The sequence below is a fragment of the Eucalyptus grandis genome, chromosome 11 (assembly GCF_016545825.1).
Source record: "Eucalyptus grandis isolate ANBG69807.140 chromosome 11, ASM1654582v1, whole genome shotgun sequence".
Lineage (NCBI taxonomy): Eukaryota > Viridiplantae > Streptophyta > Magnoliopsida > Myrtales > Myrtaceae > Eucalyptus > Eucalyptus grandis.
In genome coordinates, this window is record NC_052622.1 from 30872692 (window position 1) to 30897940 (window position 25249).

Consider the following 25249-nt stretch of genomic DNA (forward strand, 5'->3'; position numbering starts at 1 on the left):
ACGCAGCCTTAAATGCCACTCCGACCAAAATCTAGCCAAAATGCTGATGTGTCAATTTTCCGACGAATCAAGTGCAAAACGACACCGTTTTGCACACCGACGTCGTTTTTTGCATACTAACGTGGCCAAATAATGCAAAAACAACATCGTTTTGGGCTGACGTGGTAAAAAATAATATGAAAATTAATTAAATTAAATTTAGTTAATATATTTAAAAATAATAATTTTAATATTAAAAAATTTAAAAAAAAATTGGGGGAGGCCGAGGGCACCGCTGCCTCGCTCGCCGTCGCCAGGAAGGGCCGGCGACGGAGGGGGAGGGTTGGCCCGGTGGATTTGGGAGAGGGCCGCAAGCCCTCGCCACTCGCCACGATCCGGGCGAGGGTCGCAGCCCTCACCACTCGCCACGATCTAAGCGAGGGTCGCGGCCCTTGCCCAGATCCGGGTGAGGGCTCACGAGCCCTCGCCACCGATTGGCCGAGGTCGCCGACCCTTGGCCAAGGCCCGGCAACCCCAACCAACCCTCCCCCCGTCGCCAGCCCTTCCCGGCGATGGCGGGAAAACGCAGCCCTCGCCGCCTCCCCCATTTTCTTTTTCTTTTTTATTTTTTAAAAATTTTAATATTAAAGTTATTATTTTTAAATATTTTAACTAAATTTAATTTTAAATTTGATTAAATTAATTTTTATATTTTTTTACCACATCAGCCCAAAACGACGCTATTTTTGCATTATTTGGCCACATCAGCGTGCAAAACGGCGTCGTTTTGTACTCGTTTCGTCGGAAAATTGACACGTTAGCATTTTGGTTGGACTTTGGCCAGAGTGGCACTTAAATGATCCGTTTTTCTTCGAATATGGCACTTAAGGGCAACTTTCGTAAGTTATGGCACTTAAGTATCCCTTTGTGCCAAGTTATGACACTTGAAGCATTCTTTTGCCAAGAAAAACATGAACATTAATAAAGTAAAAACATGGAGACATGGACCAAGAAAAACATTAAACGTAGCACTGACACGCGACACGACACGTCGACACATCATTTCTCAAAAATAAAGAATTCTAACACGTTAGGACGCGTTGGATATTTTTATTTTTAATTAATTTGATTCAAATTCATAAATAAATAAATAATTAAAAAAAGAGTCTACAATGAATTTACACTAATAATATTGATAAATCTATTCATTGAAAATTCAAAAGACATATTCATAATTAATGCGTATTCATATTTGGATACATGTTTCTAACTTTAACAAAAGTTATTGATGAAACTAATGACTAATAAGATATTAGAATCAACTTATTTAAATAAATCCATGATCTTCTACAATGACCAAAATTTATCATCATTCAACATTCAATACTTTCATTTTTCGAAATTACTTTTTAATTTCATTTATTTATTTTTCCAATTAAAAAAATCCCCTGGAGGGGTCCACCCCCAACCCCCACTCCCTTCTTTCCCTTGTCTCTTTTCCCCCACCCCAAAATTTATTTCACTTTTCTTTCCCTCTCCCACCACCTGACACGAGATGTCACTTCCCCCTCCCTCCAAAATGAAAATCACGCCAAGTCCCTTTTTTATTCTTTTTGAGTTTCCTTCTCAAAACCCTAGCTATGCCCTCCTTCTCCTCCTCCTCCTCCTCGCCGCACAACCCCTTCATCTCATCTTCCTCTCGATCTCTACTTGCTCTCGATCCTCATCACAATTGTTCACCACCTCGCCTCCAGCCTTTCCTCCTTTGCAGGTGTAGCCTCGCCGTCAATCCATCGCAGCATCATAGAGTGGCAACCCTCACCTCAGTCTCTGCTTTTTCTCTCGCCATCTCGGGCTCGCTGGCGCTAGCGGCCTTGTCTCCGCTTCCTCTCCCTCTCCCTCGCCTCCACCCTCTACCGTCTTTTGGACACCCGTGTCAAAACGTGTCGAGAAAAATTGACTATGCATCGGATTTTCTGACACACTTTGACCACGTGTCCGAGCGTGTCCGAACGTATCGAACACATCGACATGTGTCGGACACGACACAAAAGCACTTGCAACATGTTCATGCTTCATAGCTTATTACGGATTCTAGGTTACAAGTTCCAGATTTCTCCAATTAAGAACTCGGAACCTACCCAACATACTTTAGAACCTAGAACCTATAAGTTTCCAAGTTATCATCAGCCTTGTTCTCAGATTCCAGGTTCTACATTGGAACCATATTCACTCCTAATGAACTTCTCTTCCTACTAATTCCTCAAGCAAACACTGTTGCTTGCCCTTCTATTGTTTCTCCTATGTTTTCATTGGTGTCCAAGGTTGCAAATAAGATTATTATTGAAATTGTTGGAGTAGGATGGACACCATTTTCAACAACTTCCCATATCCATGGATCTATTGATTTGATAAATGCCTTCATCTTGCATTTTAAATAATTATAATTTGTTCCATCAAAGTAGGGAGGTCTTGAGTTTAATTGGCCCTCAAGGACTCTTGCACCAATATAACTAGTCTTGAAAGATCTTTGTGCATTTGAAAGATCCGCTAGCTCTTGGAAGAGAAGTTTCGATCTTGGCTAATTTGACTGCATCTACTGGATTTTCCACTTGAATTGGAACAAAGGACTTATACTGTTTATGACAGAAATACGTTTTGTTTTAAGAATTCCTCCTTGGAAGGAGCTAAGGTCAAGTGTGGTGGAAATGCAGGATGGATGATATAACTTTTCCATTTCCAATGAAGCTATGGGTCCTCCCGCATTCATTGGTTACCGGTACCATGCTCAAAACGCATAGAATACTTATCCTTGATGTGTTGGTGGGCTGCACTTCCCAACCTAAGTCCGAGTCAATCCTTCCCTCTAGGCCTATGATATTGAGAAGCTAAAGCAAACTATGAATTCTTCTATTTTTAGTCAGAAAATAGGGGAAAACATAGGCCTATCCATAGATTTTTGCAAAGGGGCAAAGAAAAGAAAGAAGCACTCTAACTCTCACTTGAAGTACAAGAATGATAATTGCTCGGCCAATGGGATCAAAGATGCTCTTATATATGAGCAACATGCTCTCATACCAATTATTGTGGCTAGTGATATAACCTAAAAAGGGTGAATAGTTTGTAAAATGAAACTTCATAATTTTTTTGTGGTATTAAACAAATAAAGTTGATATATGCATGAACAAATCAATAGATGCCAAAATATGCTACTAATACATGTATGGTGCGTGCTTTTATCAAACATTAAAATCACAAGTAAATGGATAGGGATAGATGCATGCATATTTATAGTGATTTAACTTAGATCAAGCCTATGTGCACTCTTTCAAATTAAACAACCACCAACAAGACTAGATTTCACTAGTAGATCTTTGAGTTGTTGCAATTGTAGCTTAAACCGCTTCTACCCAAAGCTGGTAGATCACACTATCAAGTTACATGCACTACTACAACACTCGTAAACTACTTAAAAGGTTTACAATTAGTATGTAACTCTTAGTGAGTGAATCAAATGATCATAAAGTAAAGTATTCTTGCAATTTTCATAGCTCATCTCTATCCACTTTGCCTTGCATTATTAATTCCTTTTTATTTTTGTCAATCTTTAAGTTGACTATTGAATGATGTTTGACATGATAAATTTAGCCATTACAGATAACAATAAGATTGCTAGAGATCCATTCGTCCATACGAACAAATTTTCCACCAATCTTGTTGATTTTCATATTAGAGACTCCAAATAAGGAAATAATCATTGTCTAACGGTGCAATGGATGATTGATTGGATCTCCTCGAAGTAAATGGAATCGCAATTCAAGACTTGTGATTGACTGTCAAATTCCTTTAGATATGTAATAGCCGTCAATAAATCACAATGTGTTGCATAGTTAACTGGCAAACATTCCTATGAGGAGATCATTCACGCACCTTGTCAAATTTAGCAGTTATAGTAACTACTAGCTCTATAGGCTCTACCTTGTTATAAACCCCATATGCGTAGGTTACTACACTATGATCCATATCTCAAGAGTTTCTTATTACAACTCAACTCCATCTTCACTTTATCATCATTTAGATCTATAATTTTTTTGTCACGAACATAAATTGGAGGCTTGGTCACAAATACTCCTACTTAGAAGTATTGGAGACATGTCATTTATAACTACTTTGTTGATTATAGGTGAATGTAATTTCGGGCACACAATTAATTATTCCGCTCACCTGTGCATAATCTAGAAATATGCACTTTCTTGACCTTCCATTGAGCTTACCATCACCCACTCAAACATAACACAAGCAACAAAATTTCTAAGAACAAAATAGTCAGCAATGTTATCTAGTGATACTTCCTTGAGAGTTCGGCATCCAATTACAATTAATGAGGATCTATATATTAGGTCCACGATTATGTCGAAGTCTTGAACTTCGAAGATGCTTGTGGCGATTGAGCCCATGAAAGATTGTGGGAGAGCAACGACAAGGTTCAAATTTTTAGTAAAGTAATTGTAACTTGATTCAAACACCGAACCAATGTATATCACAAGTTTGAGCCTAAAAAAGGAAACCCTTGTAAATTTAAATAGATTGCTTAGTTTGAGTAAATTTCTTAAATTATGTTTCCTATTTTGGATCCACTTTTCAATATAAGAAAGTGGGCTTTCTTTGTGAAGAGCATCTAGGACAAACTGGTGCTTATGAATTATATTTGTAGTGTTGAAATCGTAAAAGTCTTGTATTAAGAATTTTTGTAATTTTTTTTGTAAGATTAAGAGATTGTTTCACAAGAATCTGTGAAGGTTAGAAAACTATTTGAGTTGTTGAGTACAATTTCGAAAATATTAAGAGTGTTTTAGTTATTTGAATGTGGTTATAATATCCACTATATTGAACTATACTAGAATTTTATTTTATTTTCCCCTGGATGTAGGCCACACGGATTGAACCACAATTTAATTCATTATAATCTGTGTGAATGCGGGTCACACAAATTGAATCACATAGATCTAATGTATGCTTTATTTTTATTTTTTATTTATTATATTGTTTGATCACTTGTTTCCGCAAAATAAAATGTGCGTTTGATAACATTTCTGTTCTTGAAAGCAATTTTTGTTAAGAAATACTTTTTTCTATTTCTATTTTCTAGATGAGTTTCTAAGTAAAAAAATGTGTTTGGTAATTGTACAAAATTTATATTCCCATATTAGAATAATAATAGAAATGTGTTTGGTACGAACCTACAAATTTCTATTCCAATTTTTTTTCATTTAATTATTAAAATGTCAATGAAGACTCTAGACTTTTGTAAATATTTAATTGATGAAGATATTCCAAAATGGCCTCAAAAAATCCAGTGTAATAGTTAATCAAAAATATATGACTGGAAATGGTAGCACATAGTCCCACTAGTTCATCACTCCAAATATGGATAGGTTGATAGTAGATTTTGGACATAACAATAAATAGATGCATATACCTTTGAGCTTTTTTAACTAAAAAAAAAATTACTTGGTGGAATAGCCAATGACAGAACAACTAAGAATGGTCTTTGTTTGTAATATTTCTTTACTTAGGGGTTGGAGTATGTCTATTCCTTACATATGAGACGATCCTAAAGTTGGTATGCTTATTTGCACAAACATATCAAACCTTCAAGTAAATGCCATTGACAATCCATTGGGCAAAGGCTTATTCGATTACTATGAATACAAAACAAATGGTAATACAAAAGACTTGTTTAGAGCCATCTAATTGTCTATTAAAACAGAGTTACAGATGATCTTAGAAGATGTCTTCAATATAATCTTTAAGAGAAGAAGACCGGAGTTGCCAAACTTTCGCGACCTAGTATTGTCTCTAAACGGAAAACAACATACAATAATCCAAAATGTAAGGTCCTAAAAGTTTATTCAATTTTGAATTTCAATTTTCGTCAAAATATTTTCACATTTTTTTATGCTAAACTAATTCTAAACTAGAATTAATACTAAAAACTAGTAAAACTACTCAAAATCTAATTTCTAATTTTTTCCTAAATTTCTGGATTTTGATTTTTAAAAAGTGGGACTGGAGGGTTAGGTGATTAGACCTTATGTTGATTGTGTAAAAACTAAAATTAGGTTAAGTTGAGTTTGTTTTTTAAAAAAAAAAAAGACCTTATTTCTTCCTTCTTGTCCCGAGAATTAAAAATGAAGATTTTTTTACTTTTTTATTTCTGTCTTAAATTTATTTATTTTTGTGACTATTTTTTTCTTGAAAATAAAAAAAAAATTAGTTGACATTATTAAATAAATTTTAATTTTTAGATAGAAAAAAAAGAAAGAAAAAAGATAGTTATCAAAGAGGCAGCACTGTTTCAAAGCCCGAAATTTAATGAAAATCGGTCGACTCTATGATTTGTCGGTATCCATATCTGCCACTTTAATCACCTAAGTGTACGAAGGGGCTCCCTAATGCACAGTGGGTGCTTGGGGAGATCGCATATTGATGGTAAAGACCACTTGAGCACAAAGATAAGAAGAGGACATTCCTCCAGAGTCTTCTCTCTCTCTCTCTCTCTCACAAACCCCTAGCACAAACTACGAAACAAAACTGGTGACAAGACCAGTCGATTCCCCAGTTCAGCAGTTTGCAGCAACAGTCAAAACACTGTGGGGGTGTCAGTGACCAAATCCCGATGACGACCCAAACGCATGGCTCCCCACCTCTGCTCCTAACTGGACTCCACACCCCCGTCCCCTCGTCCGGTTCGTTTTCGACCAGCAACTTCAACTTGTAGTTACCGTCCCATGATCCCATCCCATGCAACCCCGATCTCTCCCTCCCACTACGTACGTACATACAGTGTACATTAAATATACTAAACAGATGGACCCATGTGTTTATAAAACAAGGAAGCAAGAGTCCTGTACCCTTACACGCTGAAGCCATTTGCAGCGCGAGAATGGATCCAGAAGCATTTGCGGTTGTGGGGTTGCGAACGATGGGGGGACTGGAGGAGCTGTTCGAGGCTTATGGCATAAGGTACCTCACGGCCTCCAGGATAGCGGAAATGGGGTTTACGGCCAACACCCTCCTCGACATGAAGGAGGAGGAGCTCGACGACATGATGAACTCCCTCTCCCACATCTTCCGCTGGGACCTCCTCGTCGGCGAGCGCTACGGCATCAAGGCCGCCATCCGCGCCGAGCGCCGACGCCTCCTCGAAGCCGATGACCGCCGCCGCCACCACCTCCACTCCACCGACCATGCCCTCCTCGATGCTCTCTCCCACAAAGGTAACTTAACTCGGCCTCTTTGATTTTTGACGTTTTGGGTCATTATGATTATTCCCACGCAGGGCTGTCGGAGGAACAAGTGATGCAGCACTCAGAGAAGGATCAGCTGGGCAGGGCGGGAAGCGGGGACACGGCGGGCACGTCGTGGGGCGCCCAACAACAGAGAAAGAAGCATCGTCATCGTCACCGCATCACCGCGATGAAAGGAGCGGCCACGGAAGAGGACGAGGAGGACGAGGAGGAAGTGGAGGAGATGAGGAGGCAGAGGGAGCACCCCTTCATAGTGACGGAGCCCGGGGAGGTGGCGCGTGGGAAGAAGAACGGCCTGGACTACCTCTTCCATCTCTACGACCAGTGCCGCGACTTCCTCCTCCAAGTCCAATCCCTGGCCAAGGAGCGGGGCGAGAAATGCCCCACCAAGGTCCTCCGCCTCTCTTCTTTTTATAGTCTTTCGATACAATCAAACTTCTTCGAACGTACCCAAGCACGGATCATTCAAACAAGAAGACGATGCAGGTGACGAACCAGGTGTTCAGGTACGCGAAGAAGGCGGGAGCAAGCTACATAAACAAGCCGAAGATGAGGCACTATGTCCACTGCTACGCCCTGCACTGCCTGGACGAGCACGCCTCCAACGCCCTTCGCAAGAGCTTCAAGGAGCGCGGGGAGAACGTCGGAGCCTGGAGGCAAGCCTGTTACCACCCCCTGGTCACCATCGCCGGCCGCAGGGCCGGCTGGGACATCGACGCCATCTTCAATGCCCACCCCCGCCTCTGCATCTGGTACGTCCCCACCAAGCTCCGCCAGCTCTGCCATGCTCACCGCCACTCCTCCGCCTCTGCTGCTTCCTCCGCTTCCACCTCCACCTCTGCCCCCACCGCTCACCATCTCGAACTCCCTTACTAGTTCGTGCCCGTTCCTCATTCTCTTGTGTTTTAGTGTTATATCAGCGTATGATCATGAGGGAGATGAAAGTACTGTGCTGTGGTCTATTTCTACTGCAATGAGAGTATTAATTGAATTTTAACGTGTAGCTGAGCTGAGCTGACCTGACCTGACTATCATGGTCTCTTCACTGAGTTTCTGTTCCTACTCTAATACTCTAAATCCAGTTGTTGTTAGTTACAATTTTTTCTAGCCATTTCGTTTTTCTTCTCACATTGAAGTGATGAAAAATCGTGCAAATGGATATGACCTTGTTATTGAATTCAAAATTAATGACTCTTCACAGTTACTTTTTCGATGACACCATTCGTTGACTCATAAGGATGGTTCTTCCGTTTATCCAAGCATTACCCAAACATACAAGTCGAGGGTAGCACCGAGGTGGTTTTTCAAGTCAATTAAGGCTTACGCTCGTGTGAATTGGAACCTCCTTGATCACGGCTGCAAATATGTCAATAACTTAGCCTTTTCAATTGAACTTGCATCTTGTTGTGCTGGGGTCACGATCTCACTCAAGTGGGTGTCATAGCTATGAATTATATCGAAGCATTCCATCCGTGATTGCAAGGAGCTGGTGTACGTAATGACAATGACGCTCAAGGGTAATGGTGGCCGCACCTCGCTGTCCTAGTTCACCAAAAATGCAAGTCCATCGATGGTCGAGCAAAACTTCGAAAAAGAGCACGATGTTGGAGCATGTTTTATGTACAAAGCGGCTCGGTTTATGCTATGACGGCACATTCGCTGGGGAGATGCTTAGATTAGTATTTATCAATTTAACTGAGATGGATGCAAACGGGCAATGTTACGACTTTACATTAAGTCGTTTATTCTTAAATGATAACGACGCTTATCTTAAACTTAAGTGGGTCGGTCAACTATGAAATCGTCTGTATTCAGTAATTCAAGAAATAGACCCGGAAGTGTGCACCTCACCAGCATACATATTGCCATTCTTTTCATCCCCTAAGTCAATTTTAGGACCTAATTTAATGTAACTGCGTCGTTAAGGTTGGGTAGTTTTTAAAGTCTCGACTCTTGAGTAGATTTTTTTACCTTCTTGATAGAAAATGAATAGCAAGAAAAGTATTATGAATATATAACGAGATGGATACAAATTAAGGAAGAGTACTACTCAAGTAATTTTTACTTAAATGACCAGAATGGTAATCTTCAGTTTCATGAAAATTAATCTCATTGATCCGGGAGGAAGCCACGCAATCTAAATTGAAGCGGCTGTCTCAAATACGAGATTATTTTTGTTAAGTGGTTTGAGAAATCGGACAGAGCATCTTATGCACACTGGCTTTCATCATCTAACTAATGGGCCAATTCAAGAGCTAACTTAATACAACATCATATTCTGTTTGAATAAACTTCTTTTTTCTAACTTTTTGCTAGACCATAATCTTGTGACTCGCTCAATTTGGCCTTTTTACGTACTAGAGCACATGAAACTTTCATGAAATGTAAATATTGATACCCAACTTCATGTATGACTTTGCCATATCATTCTTTCTTTTTTCTTTTGGCCCAAGTGTCTAGATTATCATTTAAATATTTAATGGATCCAAAGTGATAGATATTGAGACACCGTCCACTTAACCGAGATCTCACTATTAGAGGTAAAGGGTTTCAAGGTTGGGCAAGTCCAACCATAGAATCCGGAACCTACCCACATAAGATCAGTTTCGAGATTATGGCACCTAGACTAACCTTTTTGGTTTGGTCTGACTACAAGATCTATCCAGGGAACTAGCCTATTCCTTCTTCTTCTTCTTTTCATTTTTGTTTCATTTTGTTGTATTCCTTGAAAGGACAAACTTACTCTTACAAAGTACATATCCATCAATACGCAATATTTAGAATTGTGATACGTAGCAATAAAACGGCAAGACACCAATAAAAGCTAACATAAATCTAAAACAACATGGAATTATCCAACTCATCCCTTCCACTTGCCAAAAGCAATCACCCATAAAAGATGAACATGTAAAATAAAATAAATAATAAGCAGTTCAAAACGCATGATATAAACCATGAATTATAAAACCCCGTTACTCATCCATCCATACATGATTGCTTTAAATTCTATCAGATGAAAATTAAAATAGACAACAAATACAATTAAAATGGCTTTTGGTTCGGGGTTGCTGGTCTTATTCAACACCTTGACCTTGGAAACGGAGCGCACGGTGCTAGTATAGTCCAGTTCTTGAGTCTTCTTTGAATCGGTACTCATTTCTTACCCACTATTACTCAACTCATCTAAAACGATGCATACAATCGTGAATTTTGGTATATGAGCGTGACTGAGCTTGGCGTGATTAGCTAGTCTCTGCTGTGGGAGCGACGACTCAGGTACAAGACAAAAGACCACTCCAGGAGGAGAGCCCTCACGGTCAACCATTTTGTCTTTGTCATAGAGTGAGTTTCGAAAGCATCTCGTCCCTATCACGATCCAATATAATGACGTTTTGACTATTGGGTTCGGAATAGAGAAAAGCCAGGCCTAAAGGTTGACTTTGACCGGAGCTCATTCTCTTTCCTCTTCCGATTTCAAAGATAGGGGCTAGAAACGCGTAATGCGGGATTGGAATTTACTGGCCACCCTATGCTGGGATGCGATCCTGCTCCTAGACGACGAGGTCTTTCGACATTTCTAGAATGGAACCGCCTGGACGTTATATGGTGACGTGCGTTGCCAGAGGCACGATCGATGATGACAACTGTTAGGGTTTGACAACTTCTCTTTTTGCATTTCGGATAACAATTTCTCAGCCGTGAGTATTAAGGTGCATAAAGAAGGAAGTTGTTAATGTCAATAAATTTTTGAAATACTGTAACAATAATAACCAATTATAAGTTATAAATTCTTGAAGAATTAAGTCCCACGATAATTTAAAATTATTTACAATTTAACTTTTTATGATCAAAAATAAATAATTATTCTCGTAGTATATTAAAGACTGAGATGTAGTTATTTCTAAATAAAAGAAAATTAGGCACTCAATTCATCTCCTTATGCTGCAACATTCTCTAAAATCAACGTTAGCCGCAATATGTGTTCAGCTCGACAATCAAGACGGATTTTCGTAACTGTCCTTGGTCAGTGTGCATCCTAAAGGTTATCTATAGCTCCTCATTTATGGGCAAAAGAATTTGGTCTTGATTATTATTAAACTTATATGTTCGGGCATATGTTCATCATGGGTGCCAAAATTAAGCATGAGTGGACGTTCACGTGCCAAAACTTCCAAAAAGTACATTGAGGTGCCACTTTTTTTATAAAAAAAAAATGAATACTTAAGTGTCAAATGAAAATAGCTGAAAATCCAACGTGATATTATTTTCATAATAAATATAGTCTATGTGACTCGTAGAAGTTGTCTACTCAACAATCAATACGCAAAACGGCATCATTTTGCCCATAGAATTGATTTTTAATATAAATATTAATTAAATTAAATAATAATAAAAAAGGAATGCAGCAATGCGGCGAGGACCATAGAGGTGCTCACCACTATCGCCACCCCACCATCGCCAAAAAGATTGGCAATGGTGGGGCAAATGTTGGGTATAGTCACCTGCCCTTGCTAGATTTAGGAGAAGGCCACCAGCTCTTGTCAGTGGTTGGCCAGTGGTCACCGCCACTAGCTAGGGATCGGGTTGATCGTCATCGCACTGTCGTCAACCATTTTTTACGACAACAAGGTAACAACAGTACGAGGGCCTTGCTACACCCTTTTAATCTAGCTTTTTAAATTTAATTTAATTAATATTTATATTAAAAATCTATTTTGGGGGAAAACCAACTTCATTTTGGGACAAGCTAGTTACAACAAGGTGCCACGTAGATAATTTTTTAAAAGAATTGCCACACCAGCAATTTAGCCGGAAAGTTTCACTATTGGCATATAAGTGTTCGTTTTTTTTTTTTTTTTCCAATTCTAGTATTTAAGTATATATTTTAGAAGTTTTGACATTTAAGTATTCACTCATGTTAAGTTTTGTTACTTGAGGTCTCTGCACTTGGTACGTTCACCTATGTCATATGATTCAAAAGTGGCATCTTCTCCTGTCGTATTGGACGCTGAGTTAGGCATGATTCCAACGAGGGTTAATGATTTCAGAGGCTTCTGCGCCTATATTCAAACCTCAATGATGATGAACCCAAAATATTTAATATCTATGGGAAAAAGAGAAACTTAAGCTATTATATCGAAGTTTGTCTCTAATTTTTTGGTCAAAGTATTATTTGAAATGTACATTATGTGAGCGCTTTTTGCAGTGAAAAGATAAGTCTATAATGCCATAACTACTCGATTTTAACTTAATCAATGGAGGGGGGGAATAACAATTACTTTGTTCGATTTAGTAAATGGAATAGTTATTACTTTATTTCATCTCACAGTGAAATAAGACGTGTAGAAATAAGAATTTGCAACACCCTATACCAGCTTTTATTCTCTTTCACGGGAAAATTGTCTGAAAAATTTTAAACCTGTTGAACTTTTGCCTATTTTATCTTAAACTTTTTAATTATACTAATTGAGTTCTAAATATTTTCATATTTTGCCAATTGAGTCCATCCTGTCAATTTTGGACAGAAAAACATGGACGTCGACCATCCTACATAACAAAACTGACGCTAGCATGGACAATTTAATAATTTTTAATATTTTTTGAATTGTTATTAATTTTTTAATTTCGTTTCTTCTCTTTTCCTTCTTTACTTTTCCCTTATTAAAAATTGTTCACATCAATGTTAGTTATGTCACATAGGACGGCTGTGCTCACATCAACAATTTCTAATCAAAATTAACTTAATGGACTTAATTAGCAAAAGTTTTATAGGTTTAAGACTTTTGGACAATTTTCCCCTCTCACTCGAAGTCATCTATCATATTTTTACTTTCATGAATGAGTAACCATTGGGCCTTGCATGAGCGAGGGTTGGCCTTATCAGGCCTCACTTGGGTGAGGGTAAGGGTCAGCTACAGAGATGTCGACGAGTAGAGCAAGGAGGGCGCCGGGGAGAGGAATGAGACCAATGATGCTCAACTATCATCACCGCTTGACCTCCAAATCTCATCTAACAATTTGAGCAATAGCAACGCCAAAGAAGATGAACCAAGTGAAGACCCTCAATAGAGGTTATGTGATCCCAAGTGAGGGTCGCTGAGGATGCATGACGTTGGGCGAGGTGACGACCCTTACCTAGGCCCTCAGCGAAGAGGGCCTCGACTTCATGCCTCAACAATAATTGCCATTGCCTAGGTGCAGCCCAGCAAAGCCAACCTTCACCAATGGCCAGCGAGGGTGATTGGTCACCCAAGCAAGGCCATTTCTTATTGACCATGGCCTGTGGCTAGTGGCTGGTCACCTAGGCCATCCCTTGCTGGCCATGGCCTGTGGTTGGTGGCCAGCAACTAGCCACCAAAAAAAAAAAAAAAAAAAAGGAAAATAGAAAAAATTCAAAAAAAATTAAAAGTTATAATAAAAAGGTTCACATTAGCTAGATGTGCCACATAAGACAATTGGCATCCTTGTCAACACCTTTCAACTTAAATTGGAAATTGATGGAATTTTTTAAATTGATATCAATGTACAAATGTTTAAAGACTAAATTGGTCCAATTAAAATGTTTAAAACTGAATAAATTCATGACATTTTTTTGTACTTTTCCCTCTCTTCATTCACAAAGCTTTGTTGATGATAGAGCTAATACGGCAAGAGAGTACGTATAAACAGTTTCATTATACATAAAAGTAAGTGATATATGGAAAATGATAAGTTGACTTCCTATAATTAACAAATAAGATACATATTTTATCTCTCAGTTAATTCATTGGACATGTCATTAGAATAGTAATTAAGAAAAAAAAATGGAGATCCACAAATAAAGTAAAATAGAAAAGCAAGAAAAGATGGGAGACTAGAAAACCCTAAGATATTTTGGTTTAGTGCCGATGAATGTATGATCCTCGCTTGGCGTCGGCATTTCTTTCGGAGTCTAGTCTAATCCTCTTCTCTGACGTTATTCCAAGTCAATCGAAATAGATCTACAACATGGACTCACAGAGGGAAAGAGAGAGAGAGACCGTGTAGCTAAAGAGGGGGCATCTTAACCGAAAGAGGAGAGAGGGGATTAGCTGCTGATGGAGGGGAGAAATTGGAAGAGATCCAAGTCCCAGGCAGGCCATGTATCGGCGGAGAGAGAGGATGGTGATAAGAAGAGAAACAATTATGCATATCCCTCAAGCTTGATGGAAACGGGCCGATCTCAACAAGACACATCCGCCATCGTATCCGCCCTCGCTCAAGTCATTGCAAACCCTGCTGCCGCCGAATCTCATCATGCATCCCTCAGTTCATCCGCATCTTTATCTCAAAGTTCGCTTCATGATCATCAGGCTCCAGATGCACAAGGTACAGCTACAACGCTAATAGCACTACCAAGTAGGATTGAATGCCTTCAGTTTCTATATTGCTAATAAGCGTTTGCACAAGCACACGAACGCGACCGCTATTATATAGGTACACTTAGGGTTTCATTCACCGCATATTGCAGAAGAGCAGTGAGCGATGTAGAGAAGTATGTATGTATTTTGACGTGGGCATGCTTAATTATGTTTGGAAGTAGGGAAGAACAAGAAGCTGGAGGTGAGTAGGAACTATAGAGGGGTGAGGCAAAGGCCATGGGGTAAGTATGCAGCTGAGATTCGGGATCCGAAGAAGGCAGCTCGAGTGTGGCTCGGAACATTCGACACTGCGGAGGGAGCCGCGCTGGCTTACGATGAGGCCGCCCTCAGGTTCAAAGGCAACAAAGCCAAGCTCAACTTCCCTGAAAGAGTTCACTCTTTGCCTCCACCCTATGGTCCCGCTAGCAATGCTTCTCAGCCTCAATCTCAGCAGCTCCCTCCAGCTTTCAGCTCATGTGACAATCATGTTGGGGCTCAACTGATGGATGGTTGTGCCATGCCACCTCCATGTCCCAGCTTTGTCCGCGGACAAGGCCCTACTTCTTCAGCTTCCGCCAGTGATTATTTTCAGTCTCTCCAGCCTACTCCTTCATCGTCGTCGTCTTCTTCCACGACGTCCCCTTTCCATCAACATGATCCCCAACATAGCTTCGATGGCTTTTCTTCTTCTTGGAGATCCTCCCAAGAATAGGACATCACTCAGCCAGTAAATGTTGCATCCAGACCTTAAGAAAGTATTTGCTCTCACTTACTTCATTAAACTTCATCACCTTATAAACTCACTCTCTCTCAATTTAAGGATTTCACATATAAATCATTTATGCAGCGTTCTTCCTCCAATCCATTCTTGTTTCCTTTGTCTTGAGATGTGAAATGTTAAGTTAGATAATAATCTTGTGAAAGAGAAGTGGTCAGATGGGGTTTTAGGGTTCTTTTAGTACGAAATGGAATAGTAAGTGTGTGTCCTAGCTTACAACCACCATGTAAAATTGGATTGGCATGGTAAATGCTCCATAGTCACCCCCAAATTTTGCAATTATAGATGTAAATCTCTAAGAAACTTTACAAAAACTCCTTTACTGCCAAATAATGACACATGAGAGTGCATCTATTGGGTGCCTCAATGGATATACAAACTATCGTGTTTGTGGTTTCCATTGTACTGGAAAGTTTAATGATACCCTCCCAGCAAAAGAGTATGTGTAAATCCAGGTAGCTCAACAGACAAGTGTTCATTAGGATATAGTAATAGATCATTGATTGACCCTTGCGGCTTCGCCGTTAGCACTTGATTTGGCTATTGCTCCACAAAATCATTTTCCTAGCTAGTTGTGAAGCAACCGTGGTATAAACTTATTTTGTTAGATCAAGCTCACATCTGAAGAATTTGTAAGACTCACACTCGGTCCTACTGAAATATACAAGTTCCTATAAGGTTCTTGCATTATGATTGATTTTGTTCAACGCATCTTAAGTAGAATAAAGTCTATCTAAAGTTTTCTTAGGCATAGATAACACGTGAAACTCAAGAAGAACATCCACAAAGATAGTGCAATCACCATGAGAAGTCGTTGCTATAGAAGTTGATTGTAGATGTTCAGAAAAAGATTGCTTCCTTGAGATCTTGATCTAGGTAAAGAAGAAGCGGTGGATGAGTACGGAAAATGAGCAACAAGAAGTTTTGCTGTGAAATCTCATTCTGGGAACAAGCAAATGAAGAAGAGTGATTTCAAACACGATCGAAGTTACCATCACTTGATCAGATAGAAAGAAAGGAGAAGCAAAAACCATGGGGGAAGTGGGAATATCCGCGCAAGAATGTGTGAATGCGTACCCTCAGAACAGCATGATCACCGTGTGTGGTGGATTGCTCAAGTAGGCACCGGCCATGGGAAAACAAATACGAAAGCGAAGAGGCCGCAAAGAGAGTCAACTGACACCGAAAAAGCACCTTGTAGGGAACGAAATGATAGGCTTGTTTGCGGAAGACCTCGTTTTAGACGACGATGCTGAGGACGAAATATAGGCGGGTGTAAAAATGACGATGGACATGCCTTTGTTGTTGCCGTAGTTGTGAATGGAATCGTGAGTTCGATTAGGGTGGAACAAGGTGGTTTCTAGGGACACGGCCAACTGGAATTCGAATTTTTATAGCCGATCCAAGTCCCACTTGCATCCACCAACTTCATTCCTACATCATTCATTCGCATATCTACCTTAACTAAAGGACATGAATTCTAGAAATGGTCATAGAATTCGGCTTCGTTGGATCGCCGACTTTCCACATCTTGGTTGAGGCGGTACGCAAGTCAACTTTGTCTGTCCTCCCCAAATCAGTGTTCCCGATGGCTTTATGTAACTGTTTTCTTCTGATCATATCTCATCCGCAAGAAAGTACCCATCTTTGATCGGTGAATTACATTCTTAAAATGCACCACCCACTCAACTATACATACATGTATATGTATGCATAGATATATCTTTGTATTCAGACAAGCAAACCCACCACTGGCGTGAAAATTTACAAATTCAAATTTCCACGTCATTATTTGATGAATTTTCATGAACTTTCTGACTTGCTCTAGCAAGTAATTCTAGTAAGTCGTATCACCAAAGGTCGACAACCGACAAGAGTTGTGTTTTAGCGTGTACTGCGCAGCTGGGTCGTCCATGTGATTTGCGTTCTGCGTGGCGCACAGATCTTCTAGAATATTTCTGGTCCTATATTTTCGGTAGAATTAAGAGATAGGGAAAACGAAATAAAAGCTTGCGCTTGCGAACAACCTTTCAATTTACATGCCGCAAAGTCAACTGTTGCAGTTGCAGGCCATTGATTAGTTCCACGCAAGATGAATATCATACCCACGATTGCAATAACCCCAAGCGAGAATGCATTTCCGGCACTTTCACATTTCTTGTAAATTGGGTTTTGTTATTAATTTTCCTAACTGATCCATTTGTTCGGCTTTTTGGGTGTTTCTAGAAAGTCTAAAGTATAAACCATCTCAAGAACGCTCCATTGCTCAGAAGCAAAAAAGTTTGTCGACTCTCTTAGGTTGTCGCCCGAGTCTATCTAAGGCGTCCTCCGTCGGGCTTGGAAATGGATCGTTGATTATGGAGATGCACGCAAAAGAGAATTCCGCGTTCATTTTGTCTTCAGGAATCGGGCCTACCACTCCTTTGAGAATTTATTTTTAAGGACCTAAGATTGACTTCTCATTTCTCGGTAGTATTTTTTTTTAAAAACTTTTTGAAAATTATTGAGGCATTCAATATCGACATGCCCAATGTAATTTATAGGCGTTTGCGAACCTTTTTTTATAGTGAAAATTAGATGCTATGTGAATGCATATGAAAAGATTAAGAAGCTAAAGTTTGATAACACGACTAATTAATGTTCCGGATCATTCACGTGTGCCGCATTCTTCCATGCTAAGAAATTAAGATTCATTATTGGTGGAGTGTCATTTCCGTGCATCTGATAAGTTGTCATTAATGACGTGTGCTTGCCCCCCCGCCCCCTACCCACTTGATCGCACTAAAGCATCTGGTCTTTGACTAGAAGCATGTAAGTCACATTAATAATATTTTAGCAAAAAGAAGGTCACATTATTAATCATAAAAACCAAGAACAGAAAAAGGAAAAGCAAAGAACAGTCGGGAGTCACATCTAATCTCGCTACTTTTTTTTTCATATTTTTCTTTAAGTACTTGTAGCGTCAACTTTTGCGGTGTGAACAGGATCAAAGAAAAATTCAGGAACGAACATTGAGTAAAAGTTGAAGACTCGGTGGCTGTCCGTCTAACTTAGCGGCCGCTGATTGCTGCCAGGGCCCCCCCAGCTGTCGTCCGATGGGATAGTTCCAAACGCACTGATCTCCGCGCATCTTTTTTTTAAGCTTCCTTTGCCCGGTGCTTTAGACAATCTGGTATCAAGCTTTCACAGTAATCCATACTCACGTTTATGATCTTTAAACCGAACCAAGTCCCGACCAACGCAAGCTTGACTCTTCGTTGTCATGCATGATGCCACTTGTCCTATTTCCAGACAAAGCTCTCGTTTCTGATTGTGACACCACTGTGGGCTGGTTCACATTGTCAAAGTTCGCTCAAGTTTAATATGACAAACGTCATATGGGTGGCTGCAAATGATCACTTCTTTAGCAATCCAATTACAACTTTGCAACTCCCATGGTTTACTTTTTAGTAAACAAGACTTAGAAATGGTTCCTGACTTCTCTGTCGAGCAACAATGCACGGCATGGCATACTCATTCCTTCAAATATCTTTTTGACTCCTGACTTCCACGTTCCTCTAGAATTGCATTTCCTGCAACCACCGGGCAGCAGTACACTTCTACCTTAAAAATAGGGTTAATATCCTAAAAAGTATCAAACCGATATACATATGATAAATTTACTTTAAATTAGTTTTTTTGATTATTAAAAATCTTGAATCGGTATACTTTTAACAAATTTATCCCAAACTAATATACTTGTGATAAATTAATCATCTGTTAGTTTATGTTAAATCTTACTATTATACTACTAAGTTAAGTGATACGTGACGGTTAACTGATGTACTGGTTTGGAATTTCTCTCCATTTGTCATAGTAATACAATTTTTGTAATTTTTTTAGGTGTTAATTCAATTTAACAAAAGGTATATTTGTTACAAACGTATCAGTTTAAGATTTTTGGCAGTCGAATAAATTAGTTTATGTTAAATTTGCCACAAATATACTAATTTGAGATTTTTTTTTTTTATAGTCAATTTGGATAAATTTGTTATAAATATATCATTTTGGGATTTTTCATGGTCAAAAAATTAATTTTGGATAAATTGATCGCACGTATACCAGTTTGAGATTTTTCGGGGTATTAACCCTTAAAAATATGATGTGTTAGGTAATTGGAAAGAACCTCTTATGAAATTTGATTTGAGAGTCAGGTCGCCAAGCATTAGATTGTATCTCCGGTTTCTGTGACATAGGCAGGGTTTCTTGCACCAATTTATATGCATAATTCACTCTCCCAGTAGTCACACGATCCTCAACATTACATATGCCTGCGACCCTGACGTCCTTATTTCTGTCGTAGGCTCGTAGCTCGTGAACCTTGGATTTCTTTCGCGCAGCTTATTAGAGGCCTTCATTTCCCTGAGAGCGTTTGCTAGCTTTCGAAACGTAATCCCGTCACGTATTCCTATCATCCAAAATACTCGATGGAAGCCACTGGCTATGTGAAACGAGGAACAAACCTCTACGTCTTAACTATGGCAGAAGCACACTGCAACGCTGGTTAAACTGCATGTGGCGTGCGATGTTGCGAGTTTTGATGCGAATTCGAATGTCACGATCTACTCCAACATTGTGCGGAGACATATATGAAATACAAAATAGTCAGGACAAGTATACAGAGACTCCTAACTAATCAGCAAAAATTGAGCCGATCTCATGTATCAACTGCTACATCCCAAAAGTGCAACATGGCATTTCGCCCAAGTAGTTGGTTCCAGCTTCCGTAGATGCAACAGAGATAAGGCAAAACATGGTCCACTCAAGTGCTTTCCATTAACATTGTTCGCTTCAAGTATCTTCTCCATTGCATGCTTCAATTGCCACAAAGGACAATCTGCATGTAAAAGCCTCTGATTCACAGGTCGGAAATGTGTACCGCACTGGTGGTAGCTTTGGCTTCTTTTGCTGGTAACCTCTTACGCTTCTTCAGAGACTGGGGTTCTTTCAGTTTGAGTTCGTCGCAAAAGGACCTCAACGAGACGGCCAGGTGCTCATTCCTATGTGCTGCCACACGACAGTAGATCAAAACAAGGAGTTGGAAAAACCTCGAAGGCGGCGCCGCCAGTGTCGCTGTCCCACGACAAAAGTAGCAGCAGCGAATAAGGGCTAATTTTTTTCCTGAGAGTCCAGATACAAAGACAGCCCTTTTTTTTCCTCTAACTAAAAGACGGAAAGCAGCAGTAGAGAGCGATGAAACGCGAAAGGGGACTCACAAGAGAGGATCACATCATCCGTGTTGACGGACTTACGGCCAGCATGGTGAGCAAAACGCTCGAGGTCCTTGGCCAACTGTTCTGTTTTCATGGCACAACCACCATAACAGTCAATTTCACGAGTTAATGATACCGAGAAGCGTCAAACAAGGACCAGCTCCAAGGCTGAACAATAATGCAGCAGTGTTCCCAAAAGGATATCGCGAATTCCTCAAATTGCATAATTAACTCGCCCATAAGCTAAGCTAAGCTAGCACAGCCGAATTCAAGCGATTGGACACATCTGGGACGGACATGGAAACAGGGTAATTCCTCAATTTGTAATCTAAGCTTGTTTCGTGGCTAATCAGTAATCAGCTAGTTTAGTCGATACAACAAACGACACAGCCCATTATTCTCAACGACGCGAGTGATTTAAACACCGAGAGGAGAGTCGAGGGTTTCCGAGGGGGATACCTGAGAATTGGAAAGCCAAATCGGCGAGGCAGGCGACGACGGGTTCCGAAATCTCCGAGCCACTTCTCCGGGCTGCTCCACCAGTACCCATTGGAGAAGACAAAAGGAAGGAGGCGGTGAGAGATATTCAGGCAGATTGAGATAGAGAGAGAGAGAGAGAGGGAAGCTTCGACCTTGAGCATTGGCGATGGAGATGGAGGAGAGTCTGAAACGATCTCTGGACACCTCTCGCACCGAATCGAACTCGCCGTCCATGTCCCGATCCTCGCCGGCGATCCTCTCCGACTCCATCAGAGATAGAAATCGCCTCTCCTTCTCTCGTCTCCTTCGAAAATGGGAAACAGCGGGAAACGGGAAAAGAGAAACCGCCGACTCCGATTGAAAACCCCCACCCACCCAGAGGCGTTGGATCCAAATCATGAGGGTCGGGTCGGGCCGGGCCGGGCCGGGTCGGGTCGTGATGGGTGATAAGCCTTGTTATCGCTAAGCAAAAACTAATCAGAAATTGAAAAATGGGTTTATACATTTAAAACGAGTTTGCCCTGAAGTTGTGTATTGTTCTAAAATACTTCAACCTCTTTTCATGAAGTTGATTAAAACTACCTTGATCTTTTATTTGATAAGTCGTTCTAACACTATCCAATTAATTTGATATTTCATGAGGAAAAAACCTATCATGACTAGTAATGGTGGTGCGCAAAGCGATACCTTAATTCGTCTTTTTTGCATCTTTGTCCTCTCTTTTTTTTGGGTCAAGTTTTTAATTGTAATCATTTATATGAGCTTTTGACTTTTGACTCTAACCATCAATATCATGTTTAATTGATTTGATATTTTTTTAGGAAAAAACCTATCATGACTAGTAATGGCGGTGGTGGTGGCGGTGGCGAAGCGATACCTTGACACATATTTTGTCTTTTTTGCATCTTTGTCCTCTCTTCTTCTTTTTTTCTCGGTCAAGTTTTTGATTGAAATCATTTATCATTTGATCACATTCAATTGTCCGTAAAACATAAGCTTTTGACTTTTGGCTGTGTGACTGTGTCCATCAATATCATGGTATCATTCCTAATCCATCGCAAGTCTCTTTCTAATAATTTCTCAGATCGTTTCGTGGTCCCCCTTCGGTCGGATGGACATGGCAATCCACTTGCTTGCTTCCCCTATTAAACGCATTACCAGTCTCTCCTCTGCATCTCCTCTGCATCTCCTCTGGCCCTAGCTTCATTCCTATCCTCTAGCAACTCTACTACTACCATGAATGTGAGGGCCTTTGTCTCATCTTTGCTTTTGCTCTTGCTTCTTCCATGCGCCCAATCCAAGTGCATTGCCTACGATACCCATCCCAAAGTATCCCAAATTGTGCCTGACAAGTAGGGCTGAGCAATTTCAAATTCTACCTGAAATCTGAAACTTACCTATTAGAACTTTATTTTTTGAAACCTAAAACCTACCATACATATCCTGAAACTTGGAACATATTCGTTTTATGGTCGGTTTCAAGTTCTGCCCAAGTTCTGCTTGTATTATTAATTGAATGGTTGCTTAATGATCACAACTTATCACTATAATCCACCTATCACAACTTATATTTAGATGCATAAAGAATGCAAAACATTAACAACATAAAAATCTTGATCATAAAATGAAAGTTAAGATTAGCTATTCCAAATTATACACTCATCATAAAAGAATACAATCGCATGAAGATATTGACTAAGAAAAACACAAATTCAAGTTTTAGGTCCCAAGTTCCAGGTTCCACCTATCTAGAATCTAGAACTCACCAGTCGAAAAAGTTCTCCAATTTTTGGAACCTAGAACTTATCTTATATAACTTGGAACGTGGAATTAGACACGTTCCCACCGGTCGAATTTTTCGATTTCAAGTTCTACTTCCATTTGGTCCCTCACACCCACGAGAGGCTTGCTGGTTGAAGATCACTGCTACGTTGGTTCGAACAACACCTTTCAGGTCGCCTGACGCTCCCAACCCCAGTCTCCCATCTCTCTCTGTTCCAGTGAAGCAAGTAACATATGTGCGCTGATGGGTTTGGGGCGCGTGTTCAGAATGTACCGGATTCTGTGGTCTCCGCATTGCTCTGCCGATAAGAGCCGCAAGTTCATCTACGTGGAACAGCCTTGCACTTGCACTTGCACCTTCTTTCCCTTCCTTAACCGCGACTTAGCTTTCTATTTGCCCCCAACGAAGAACGTGTATATATCGTGTATTGTTATTCAGGTAAGATCTATTCCCCCTGCTGATGCAGGCTTGCTTTCTTCCAACGCGAGCAAGTCCAAAGTACAGTCAAGCAGCTCGTGAATTCAGGGCAACTGGAGTTCGTGTATGTAGTCACTGACTCGCACTCTTTTGGAATAATTTTACTCACTGTTTATGTGAGGGGAGAGGACGGCATTCCTGCAAATGTGAGTCCAAAGAATTTTTCTTCAGGCAACTGATTCATCATGGAGGTTAGCCATCTAGGAGGCCATCCTGAATGGTTACATGAGCGACTTGGAAGTCTATGAAGTATTTACCTCACTTCAGTTTGGAAGGAGAAGGCATATATTCTGTAGCAAAGAATCATAGATAACATCTTACTCTGCCTTGCTTTTTCTCTCTCTTCTCTGGTTTGAATTTCCAATTTTCCATCCCACAAGTAGTTCTTCTCAATGTAATTAATCTTCCTGTTGACCAGCAGGACATTGCGTTACATATCACCAATCAATCTTAAATACAACAGGTCTCACCTAGGAGAAATAGACTTCACATACCATAACCAACACTTCTATTGTTAGGAAAGCATCGTCTTTTGGCCCCAAACCATATTGGCATTATTGTCTATGCCAATAATGCCATCACATGAGCTAGGATATCATGTTGCAATTGGGTATGTGCAAGTGATGGATCAAGTCTAACTGCCCACGTATATCAGAAACCAGTCAGAGAAAAAAGGTTTGACATAGCAACCTTCATTTCTCCAATCTTGCAAGCTTTTTAGTTTAATGTGATTGGTCTGTACATTTTATTTTGATTTTGGTACTCCCTGCTACGGGAAAAGCTACCACAACAATGATATTTATGGAGTACCACCTTCAAATTATAATAAATTCAAGAACTGAAGCAAAACATTGAACTTGGAAGATTACAATGTTCCAACAACGGGAAAAAGGAACCACAGGGCTCGATTTCATTGGGTATAAGGAACTATTATACATTGGCGTGTCTGGGAAAATCCCCAACTGTGACCCCCAAATATTGGCTTGCTTTCACTGTATTCGTTCCACCCCTTTTTCAATAGTCACATCATTTCAACTGCAAAAGGACAAGGTATGCAAAAGTTTCTTCCAGTTGCAATGTGAAGTATTGCCGAATCCACATCTCTATTTCTCTTCTTTTTGGCTCCATTTGGCTCCATTTGGCAGTTGCTGCTGCAACTTCTGAGAGACAAATCATGTATGTTTCGGAAAGGGGAATGAATAATACAGTAGAAATAGGGGAAGGAAACTTAAAACTTGTTTATTCTGGAAATGATGCAAGACAGGCTGAATATATAAACAGCAGAAGTTAGGTATGTCCTTTGTTGTAGCACAATGTGTTTCATGAGTAGAAAAAAACCGATTTGCTTCTTTTTCTTAATGTCTATATACAAGCATCTTCGTCCTTTACCATGCCTTCTCCTTCAGCAGAAATGTTTAGATCAGGCAACTTGCTTTCACATTTAAATTTGTTCATGTACTTCAATGAGAGACATAATGATTGAATGAAGACCAAAGCACCTCTGGAGCAATCATACAACTTTTTCTCTGGAGATAATGGAAGTGTGGATCTTCAGGTAAATCATTTTTATCAATGGCTGCCATCTAAGGGAACATCTGCAAAAGTGTCTTCATCTTATAGATATTCCTGTATAACTGTGGCAGTTTTTTTTTTTTAGGCATCTGGAGCATATATCTTTCGACTGAATGGTACATACCCTATTAAGTATGACGGGATTGCACATTTTCTTCCAGAATATTTCACTCAGGACAGCTCATGACTGATGACAATTTATAATTGTAAGTCCTTACAATATCTAGGTTCGTTTGACT

General features: G+C 39.9%; 3 protein-coding genes across 5 annotated transcripts; 2 read left to right on the forward strand and 1 right to left on the reverse strand.

Annotated features, from left to right (window-relative positions):
- Nucleotides 1–6645: 6645 nt before the first annotated feature.
- On the forward strand, nt 6646–8393 carry LOC104427638 (leafy/floricaula homolog FL1). The gene is made up of 3 exons (XM_018865120.2): nt 6646–7259; nt 7322–7680; nt 7776–8393. The coding sequence occupies exons 1-3, from the start codon at nt 6926–6928 to the stop codon at nt 8163–8165; spliced, it is 1083 nt and encodes a 360-aa protein (XP_018720665.2). The 5' UTR covers nt 6646–6925; the 3' UTR covers nt 8166–8393.
- Nucleotides 8394–14009: 5616 nt separating this feature from the next.
- Nucleotides 14010–15749, forward strand: LOC104425760 (ethylene-responsive transcription factor ERF110). 2 transcript variants are annotated; one of them, XM_039304496.1, is made up of 2 exons: nt 14010–14636; nt 14851–15749. In XM_039304496.1, the coding sequence occupies exons 1-2, from the start codon at nt 14366–14368 to the stop codon at nt 15378–15380; spliced, it is 801 nt and encodes a 266-aa protein (XP_039160430.1). In that variant the 5' UTR covers nt 14010–14365; the 3' UTR covers nt 15381–15749. The 2 variants fall into 2 exon arrangements, with proteins under 2 accessions (XP_039160430.1, XP_010036848.1); XM_010038546.3 differs by having other exon boundaries at nt 14012–14636; nt 14848–15749.
- A 4299-nt stretch (nt 15750–20048) lies between these two features.
- On the reverse strand, nt 20049–21698 carry LOC104425761 (protein MHF1 homolog). 2 transcript variants are annotated; one of them, XM_018865121.2, is made up of 4 exons: nt 21331–21698; nt 21158–21229; nt 20702–20782; nt 20049–20558 (listed from the first exon to the last, which is right to left on the reverse strand). In XM_018865121.2, the coding sequence occupies exons 1-4, from the start codon at nt 21575–21577 to the stop codon at nt 20344–20346; spliced, it is 615 nt and encodes a 204-aa protein (XP_018720666.2). In that variant the 5' UTR covers nt 21578–21698; the 3' UTR covers nt 20049–20343. The 2 variants fall into 2 exon arrangements, with proteins under 2 accessions (XP_018720666.2, XP_010036850.2); XM_010038548.3 differs by having other exon boundaries at nt 20049–20492; nt 21331–21650.
- Between the last annotated feature and the right edge of the window lie 3551 nt (nt 21699–25249).

Coding starts and splice junctions, on each gene's coding strand:
- LOC104427638 (XM_018865120.2), top strand. CDS start 6,926: ATGGATCCAGAAGCATTTGCGGTTGTGGGGTTGCGAACGATGGGGGGA. Junction 7,260..7,321: donor CGATGCTCTCTCCCACAAAG/GTAACTTAACTC, acceptor ATTCCCACGCAG/GGCTGTCGGAGGAACAAGTG. Junction 7,681..7,775: donor GCGAGAAATGCCCCACCAAG/GTCCTCCGCCTC, acceptor AAGACGATGCAG/GTGACGAACCAGGTGTTCAG.
- LOC104425760 (XM_010038546.3), top strand. CDS start 14,366: ATGGAGGGGAGAAATTGGAAGAGATCCAAGTCCCAGGCAGGCCATGTA. Junction 14,637..14,847: donor TCAGGCTCCAGATGCACAAG/GTACAGCTACAA, acceptor TATGTTTGGAAG/TAGGGAAGAACAAGAAGCTG.
- LOC104425761 (XM_018865121.2), bottom strand. CDS start 21,577: ATGATTTGGATCCAACGCCTCTGGGTGGGTGGGGGTTTTCAATCGGAG. Junction 21,230..21,330: donor CTCCATCGCCAATGCTCAAG/GTCGAAGCTTCC, acceptor CTGGTGGAGCAG/CCCGGAGAAGTGGCTCGGAG. Junction 20,783..21,157: donor TTTGGCTTTCCAATTCTCAG/GTATCCCCCTCG, acceptor CCATGAAAACAG/AACAGTTGGCCAAGGACCTC.